General features: G+C 37.3%; 2 protein-coding genes across 2 annotated transcripts; one reads left to right on the top strand and one right to left on the bottom strand.

The window, feature by feature from the left end:
• The first annotated feature begins 573 nt into the window (after nt 1-573).
• LOC140873153 (protein DETOXIFICATION 42-like) lies at nt 574-4796 on the top strand. The gene is made up of 13 exons (XM_073276141.1): nt 574-1000; nt 1294-1415; nt 1913-2122; nt 2282-2424; nt 2590-2725; nt 2892-2988; nt 3074-3174; nt 3281-3444; nt 3537-3608; nt 3698-3814; nt 3903-3998; nt 4331-4452; nt 4569-4796. The coding sequence occupies exons 1-13, from the start codon at nt 936-938 to the stop codon at nt 4633-4635; spliced, it is 1512 nt and encodes a 503-aa protein (XP_073132242.1). The 5' UTR covers nt 574-935; the 3' UTR covers nt 4636-4796.
• An 894-nt stretch (nt 4797-5690) lies between these two features.
• On the bottom strand, nt 5691-8454 carry LOC140873152 (zinc finger CCCH domain-containing protein 30-like). The gene has a single exon (XM_073276140.1). The coding sequence runs from the start codon at nt 8452-8454 to the stop codon at nt 6346-6348; it is 2109 nt and encodes a 702-aa protein (XP_073132241.1). The 3' UTR covers nt 5691-6345.

The raw sequence follows: 8454 nt of genomic DNA, 5'->3' as shown, positions 1-8454 counted from the left end.
GGGTTAATTTTGTAAGACGTATATTTTATTTGAGTCACCAATAAAGACGATTTCATGGGTTAATTTTTTAGAAATATATTTTATTTGGATCACCAATAAATAAATATTAATTTTTATACGAAAAAATATTATTTTTACTGCAAATATGATTAAAGGCTTAAAGTCGATTCATCTCATAAAAAAAGATATGTGATACCGTCTCAAAAAAATGAAAAACCTACTCATAAATTAAAAAAAATAAGTAAACTACAATTTAAAATAAACAATTAACAAAAAAAGGAAAATATAAAAAAAATAAATAAACCACGACACCAATTTTTTGTTTTTATTATGCTTAAACTTGAGCATGGTAGATTGGTAATGTTCTTTTCAATATATATTTTGTGTATAAATATGTAGACAAAATGATTAATACGATATATATATAATTTCATATCATATTAAAGTTCATATGTGTAATTTAAATTATTTTTCCTGTTTTTTTTTTTGAGTTTTTTTTCCTGTTTTTAATACAGTACAAACCACGAGTTTTAAATTACACAAATTTGAATAAGCACTTTACTGGACTAGCTTTCGTACCATTCTGGGTCTTTAAGCAACTGAGGGAGGCTTATATGATCAATATGTGGTCAAAATGGTTGATTGCATGTAAACTCAACTAAACCCATATAAAGTTTGTTTATTGATCATCATTTTTCTTGTCTGTGGGATTTCAGGACAACCTGAAAGTTCAATTCTTTTTCCAAGTTGATTGATGGGCTTCCTCTGTATCCAGTGTTCAAGATTTTATCTTTGATCGATTATTTTCTTGTAGCCGATTCCTATATAACGATTCTTCACTGTTTTCTTTGTTTGAAACAACGGTTTGAGTGGGCATTCAGAATATGGATTGGTGATTAACTTTTCCCTGTGAAAGGACTGTTGCCATCTCAAGAATGGCGTTTCCTCTGCGGCAGAACACGGGCAACAGCATTTTATGGGGTTTACTCAAGAATCCAAGGTAAAGTTTGGTGTGGGAAAGCTTGTAGTTTCATTTGAAAAACATGATTTTACAGTGAGTCGAATAAAGTTTTTCTTGCTTTGCCTTCAAAATTTGTTTCATGGGCAGATGCAGCTGCCAATCGACAATCATATTAGGGAATATGGAGCCAAACTTAACACGCTGTTTTTGTTATTTATTATTTGGAGGGGATGTATAAGTTCAAATAACAAGAAACTTTATATAGTTGATAATTCATCATTTCACGCAGTTCTAGATTGCACCATATGGAAGTTGATCATTAGTTTGTGCAGGGCAATTTTCAAGAAAGATGATTTAGGTCTTGAGATAGCTCAAATTGCATTGCCTGCAGCATTGGCTCTAACCGCGGATCCTATTGCTTCTCTGGTCGATACTGCATTCATCGGCCATATAGGTATATTTAAGTAATACAACAGAACATATTCCAGACTTACTATTCTGTAGACGATGAATGCCACTTTCTCTGAAAAGCAAATTGCTCTCAGATATTAAGTCAGAAAATGAATATATGGGATAAATTAAAAAGTTATGCTTTGTTGTATATATTCTACATTCTAGGGACATTGATTATCACATTGCGTTATTGATCATGTTTACTCCCTTAAACTATCTTTCAGTAAATGTACTGAGTGTTAAAATCGTTTCCTTTTTCTTTTGTTGGCGTGAGATGAACTAGTGCAATATTTTCCCTTCCCTAAAATCTGGCATGACCTTGTTAAAGATTGTATTTGATTTTCCACGTTAAGGAATGCTTACTGTTCTTGAGATTTTGAACCTGGAGATTCAATTATACTAATCGATACTTAACATATGGTTTATGATAAGCGTCAGTGTTCCAACTCTATAAACTGCAGTTTCCCAGTGATTTTTCTTTCACGTCTATCCATATAGGCCCAGTCGACCTTGCTGGTGTTGGAGTTGCTATAACCGTCATCAATCAAGTAACAAAAGTTGCAATCTTCCCACTGGTTAGTGTGATTACTTCGTTTGTTGCCGAAGAAGATGCTTTAGGAAGTTCTGGAGTTGAATATCAGGAGATTGAAATCGTTGAAACGTCTGTTGATTCGGACATTGAAAAGGAAGAATTGATACCCAAAACTGGTATTCATTACCCCTTTTACTTCCTCGTAAAGCTAAAAACACCTGAATACCTGCAAACGGCTTTCAATCCATATCTCCGTTAGCTTTCACATGGTAAAATGGTTTTTGTGTCAATTTCGAAGTTGAACTTGTGGTGACTGTTTTACCCTGATCATACAGAAATGAGTGGTGGTGGGCATAAGAAAAGACATATATCATCAGCTTCATCGGCTTTAATTATTGGTGGTGCTCTTGGCCTCGCTGAAGCTGTGATCCTCATTTGTGCAGCAAAACCAATGTTGAGTTACATGGGTGTTCGATCTGTAAGTATTATTCTGTACTCCGAACTGATGCTTCTATCAATAAAACAGCAAATTCTTGGAAAGTATCGTTTACGAAACTTATTTAAGAACTACTTTTTCTTTAGCTTCAGTAATATTTATTTGTTTCAAGATTTAGCTGCATATTCATCTCAAAAATACTTGTAGGATTCTCCTATGTTCACACCAGCACTACAGTACCTAATTTTGAGATCAATCGGTGCTCCTGCGGTCTTTCTCTCGTTGGCAATGCAGGGTGTTTTCCGAGGGTTTAAAGATACAAAAACCCCTTTATATGCAACCAGTAAGCAAATTTTGTGCGTAAACTCTCTGGTTCTTCCTATTCTTCTCATCTTATATTCCATCTTCTCGGTAACTCTATCGGAGTTAAGAAAAGAGTACGGAACAATATTTGCACATTTTCTAAAACCAAAGAATATGGTAATATTGACTTGTAACATTATATCTAGTGATAGGAGATGTGGCAAATATCATTTTGGATCCAATATTTATCTTCTTATTCAAAATGGGTGTCAGCGGTGCAGCCATCGCCCATGTCATTTCCCAGTGAGTTTTCCGTGGCTTCAAGTTTTTGCGGGTATTTGCTTTGATTTCTTTGGAGCTGCTTCTAGTTTAACACTTGATTCTATAGGTACTTAATTTCCATGGTGCTTTTGCGGGGTTTAATAGAAAAAGTCCATCTCCTACCTTTAACAATCAAAGATCTGCAGCTCTCGAGGTTTCTCAAGAATGGTACATAATTTTTCACATCTAAGTATGATTTTTAATGATAATTGTCGAAACTTAGTGATTGACAATTGTGGAAAATTTTGTCCCCAACCAACTTTCTTTGAACCAGGATCTCTGCTGTTGTTTCGAGTGATAGCAGCGACTTTCTGTCCAACATTAGCGGCTTCAATTGCTGCAAAACTTGGATCAACACCAATGGCTGCGTTTCAGATCTGCTTGCAGGTTTGGTTGGCGACTTCACTCCTTGCCGATGGTTTAGCTGTGGCAGGACAAGTAAGGCTCATTTTGTTTTTTCTTTTCATGTCACACAAAAACACACACTAGCTGTTTAGACAGCTGAATAGTGGCTTCAAATCATATCCCAGGCAATTCTGGCGAATGCATTTGCAAGGAAAGATTATGACAAGGTCACGGCTACTGCTTCTCGGGTACTGCAGGTACAAGTATCATCCCTATCCACTTCACAGAAGCATTTCTAATCTCGCTTGTTTATTTTTAACCAAGCAGAAAATACATTATTTTGCAGTTGGGTTTAGTTGTGGGGCTGTTTTTGTGTATCGTAGTAGCCATTGTACTACAATTTTCATCAGTACTCTTTACAGAGGACGTAAACGTCCTTCGCCTTCTAAAGCTTAGCATCCCGGTAATGAATCTTGTGGCTAAAATAAGAATACGTTTTCATTACATCTCTTGATTCGTTGCTGCTGACAGTGTTGTGTTTACCTTGTTAGATAGTGGCGTTGACCCAACCGATCAACTCCTTCGCTTTTGTTATTGATGGACTAAATTATGGAGCATCTGATTTTGCTTATTCTGCTTACTCCATGGCAAGTCTGTTGCTCCTTCAACTTTTCTATGTCATTTGATTTCACAGGCTAGTTCTGTGAATGAGCAAACCGAGCCGATATACCTCTTATAGACAGTTTCTTGAGCGAAAGCCTGAAAATATAAGCCAGCTTGAGCTCGGTTAGAAGTTTGAAACAAGAATAATAGATTGACTGCTACCTCAAGCTTGAGTTTGTTGTTCGAATTCGAAATTGAGCTTCAATCAAACTAACATAATCCTAATACCGGGTCACATATACCCTTTCAATGTTTAGGTAGTAACTCCGAATATGCTCCAACTTTGATCATTATTTTCCCTTCATTTCCTCCACAGATTTCGGTAGCGGCAGTGAGTGTCCTTCTCGTGTTCTTGCTGTCCTCAAGCCAAGGATACGTCGGTATATGGTTTGCTTTATCTATCTTCATGATTTTGCGAGCGGTGGCTGGATTATTACGGTAAGCTCTCATCAAAATATCAAAGAAATCAAGGCTCGAGTTTGATAATTTCGATGCATTGTTGAGACCACCCATCAGACTCAAATTGCTCAGCATTTTGTGTACTTGTTGTGCAGGATTGGAACAAGAACAGGGCCATGGAGCTTTCTTTCCAGTTTCGATCAATCCTTTGATTCCTTCTAGATCTTCTGTTATGCAGTAGTATACTTTTAAAAGCTTGCCTGCATTAGCACATTATTTATTCGAAATGGGTTGTATAAAGTACCAATATTTTAGGAGAAAACCAATATCCCAATGCTATATCATCCTGTTTTCGTTTATTCATTGAACACTTCTTCTTCTTCTTTTTTTCTTTTTTCTTTTTTTTTTTGGAGTTAGTAACACTTCTAGATAAACACTACTAGTACATTGTCACGAGATTCCCCTGCATGCACATTGAAATTTTTGTGTAAAAGATTTATAGAATATATGAAAATTACGAACTATATATATCATTTTTTATATATATAAATTTATGGTGTTTTATTATAACTTTTTGATGAGGAATGAGAGATACGGTCAATTGGGTTTGTATAAAATGTGAAGGTAATCCATCTCAAATCAATTTAATTATAGAATAATGTTAAAATTATAACCAATATATAGTAAAGTGATGTTTGCAATAATTATATCGTGAGATTTTTTTATTATGTCGCGAAATTTTATATTTAATATATCATGAAATTTGATAAATAAAATTTTTGTGTTGTAACTTTTATGTTGTATGATTGAACAATACTTGTTAGACATGTTGCATCACTGTCGATAGTAATCCATAGATTAAAATTCTATGTTAGAGATCTTTTGCCGGATGGCATGTTTTTATAAATAGCTTTAAAAATTACCACTATGAATTTATTTGGCTAAAACCTTCAAGGACTTCAAATCATCAACGAGATTATTTTTTTGTTTAATAGCGTTTTACCTGCATTGCATGTATTTATTGTTGAAATAATTATCTAAACATGTTAACTTTTGTTTATTATTAAATTAATAAATTTTTAAATTTAATTTATTTAATTTACTTAAATTTCAAAAATATAGTAAAATAGGATTGAATCGTGGAATGACATTGAAAACGAGTCAACCAAAAACAATATCAATTTTTCCAATTTCTTAAGTTGGAAGATAGATTAAGATATGAAAACAGCCTCTGCATGGGAGGGACTTGAGTGAGTAGACATTATAAGAAAATTACATATCAGGGCCAGTTCGTTATCATATTTTCGCAGGGTAAAAGATAATTCATCCAACATATCAAACTAATTCAAGAAAGCTTGTAAAGCCAGAATAAAAACAGCAGAACGTTACTTAGCCATTAGTGATCAAGAATCGAGCATTAAAGAATGAAAATTTGTGATCTCGGGATGCCGATAAATGGAACAACAGTCATCTTCATGTATACATCGAAGTCTCATCAGGCATGATCTCCATTGATGCTCCTGTTCGTACAAGCATATATCATGCATACATTGTACAAGATTGGCCACCACCTAATGGTGATCCTTAGTGATGTCTCCAAAGAGACTCGGGTAGTTGTGTAGAGTTGCCTAAGTATGGTTGTTGCTGAAATAATGAGTACGGACATTAGCACCCAGAAAAAAATATACATTCGTCATCCAAGGGGACCCGGCATCTTCCAACCATCCCAGTGTTCCCCATGCATGTAAAAATCAACCTCAAGAAATGAATTAAAACAGCAAAAACTTGTGTTTCTTCAAAGATTTGGAAACTCGTCCTGCTTTCCGGCTGCTTCTAGCTCTAAACCAATAAAATCCAGAATTTTACAAGCTGGTAACCAGATGAAAATATCATGTTCACTATGACAAAAACACAGTTGCAAAGTGTTCTTGTTCACTGCGCCATTAACTGATCAAGCTGCATTTGTTCAAGCCATGCACCTAAAACAGACTGATCAACTTGCTCAGTCTTGGCAATAAAATTTGCATCCTCGCCAGAGGAGGAAGCAGAACCTGCAATGTTAGCAATTTGGGATGCAGATTTATCTTGCTTATCCTGAGGAGATTCTTTGACAAGAGAATGAACCCATGATAAATCCGGCTCCTCCCCATTGTTGAGGGTCTCAAATGATGATGATCTCTTTAACCTACCCAATTCATTGGCTGTGACAGCCCATCCTGGTACCCCATTGGGTGATCCCCAAGAGTCTTCAAAAGAAGAAACTGCAGTTGCGGCATTGGAGCCAAAATCTCGTGAACTGAGACTCCTAAACTGTTGATGTTGCTTCTCAAGCTGAGCTAGCATCGACACTCGGGAATTCATCGGAGAGATAGGATCCACATTGTGGGGTGACATTCTCCCCGGAGATGGAACCCCAAAAGGTGACTGGAGTGTAGAGTGATCGATATTTCTAGGTGAAAAATTAGTCTTAATTGGAGATAGCATGCTTTGCTGCTGCTGCTGGAATTGGTGAAAAATGGCAGACTTATGTGTAGGAGAGAAAACAGCTGAAGCCAAGGCTTGATCAGAATATCTAGGAGAAGAGCTCTCTGCAGAAAACATGTCCTCCAGATTTGATGGAGTTAGAGTATTTGGACGGGCAGAAAGATTCAACAAATTGGTATTGGGACTTGATTGTGAGTGAATGGATAACTCGTTCAGGAGCTGCCTCTGCTGTAAATCAATACCTGCAAATAAACTCAAGTCTTCAGGGGGGACATCTCTAGCATTTAACGACGAGCGCAATCGACTGGACTGGAGGTTGCTTCCTGGCAAAAGCAAGGCTGGGACATTTTGTTGGGGTGGCCAACCTGTACTTGTAATGCCATTGGTTGATGGAGACAAAGGCGGAGAGAAAGGCGAAGGAGACATCACTGGGTGTGAAGAAGGTGAACCAGGTAAAAAGTTCATCGCCGCAGCAAAATCAAATGCATTAGAAGCAGAGTTGATCGAACGAGGAGATGGTACAGCGGAACCGGTAGAAGCATACAAGGGTCGAAGTTCAACTTGGGTGTGCGCAAAGAAACAAACTCTTCTATTGCAACTTGTACCATCTTTGCAAAGCCGAGTTCTGTATTGAGCAGGGTGAAGCCAGCACTCGAAAACCCCATGAGCATATTCACACATGTCCCCTCTTCGACAAGCCCCTTTACGAAAATCTGGGCACATCACACAGCTATAGTGAAACTTCCTCGGATCCCTCCTTCGGGCATTTTCACCAGGGTGAACAAATGGGCACTCGGTCCAGTCGTGGGAGTAGGCACGAGAACAGGGTCGAACCTTGAACGAAAACATTCTAAACTCATCCGTAGAATAGATGCTGTTCTTGATGTCAGGTAAAGATGGATCAAAAGGGTATTCTTTCTTCTCTGGGACAGATGACCCAGAAACATCATTAAAGTTCAGTTCAGCTGGTATCATCTCTGGAGGAGAACACGGGGATCCATTTCCAGGAGACTGCGACAGTGGCGGAGAACTAGAGTTAGAAGTGCCTCTTGACACTCTCAAATCCCCCTCATCAAATGAAGCATCAACAGCCAGTAACATTTGAAGGGAAAATTTATTGTCCGGACACTTTGGAGAAACAACAGTAATATCAAGAGGGAATTTACCATTTGCATTTGTTAGATTGGGATCCGCACCTGCCGCCATTAGTAGTTTAACAATGTTAACTGCATTCGTAGATCCACCAGATGCAGCACAATGTAAAGCCGTATCCTTATCGACACCACAGCATCGATTAACATCTACTTCGGGTGAAGAGATAATCGCTTTCAGAACATCAATGCTGCCATAAGTGGCAGCCACCATCAAGGGAGTTCTATGATGCAGAACCATTTGATTCGAATCTTTTCGTCGTCCATACCACAGTCCAACCTCATCAATACTAGATGGTTCACACTCAACGAACCTTTCAAATCCTTCAACATCATTATTGGCAGCAAGCTCAAGCAAATTAGCAAAAGAATTGTCGGTTTTAATGGTCAAAAGATTAACACTCAT

The sequence above is a fragment of the Henckelia pumila genome, unplaced genomic scaffold, assembly GCF_033568475.1.
Source record: "Henckelia pumila isolate YLH828 unplaced genomic scaffold, ASM3356847v2 CTG_525:::fragment_3, whole genome shotgun sequence".
Taxonomy (NCBI): Eukaryota; Viridiplantae; Streptophyta; class Magnoliopsida; order Lamiales; family Gesneriaceae; genus Henckelia; species Henckelia pumila.
Note: the sequence above shows the minus strand (reverse complement) of the source record. Positions and strands in the feature narration are given on the sequence as shown.

Coding starts and splice junctions, on each gene's coding strand:
- LOC140873153 (XM_073276141.1), top strand. CDS start 936: ATGGCGTTTCCTCTGCGGCAGAACACGGGCAACAGCATTTTATGGGGT. Junction 3,175..3,280: donor CTCGAGGTTTCTCAAGAATG/GTACATAATTTT, acceptor TCTTTGAACCAG/GATCTCTGCTGTTGTTTCGA. Junction 3,445..3,536: donor GTTTAGCTGTGGCAGGACAA/GTAAGGCTCATT, acceptor ATCATATCCCAG/GCAATTCTGGCGAATGCATT.
- LOC140873152 (XM_073276140.1), bottom strand. CDS start 8,454: ATGAGTGTTAATCTTTTGACCATTAAAACCGACAATTCTTTTGCTAAT.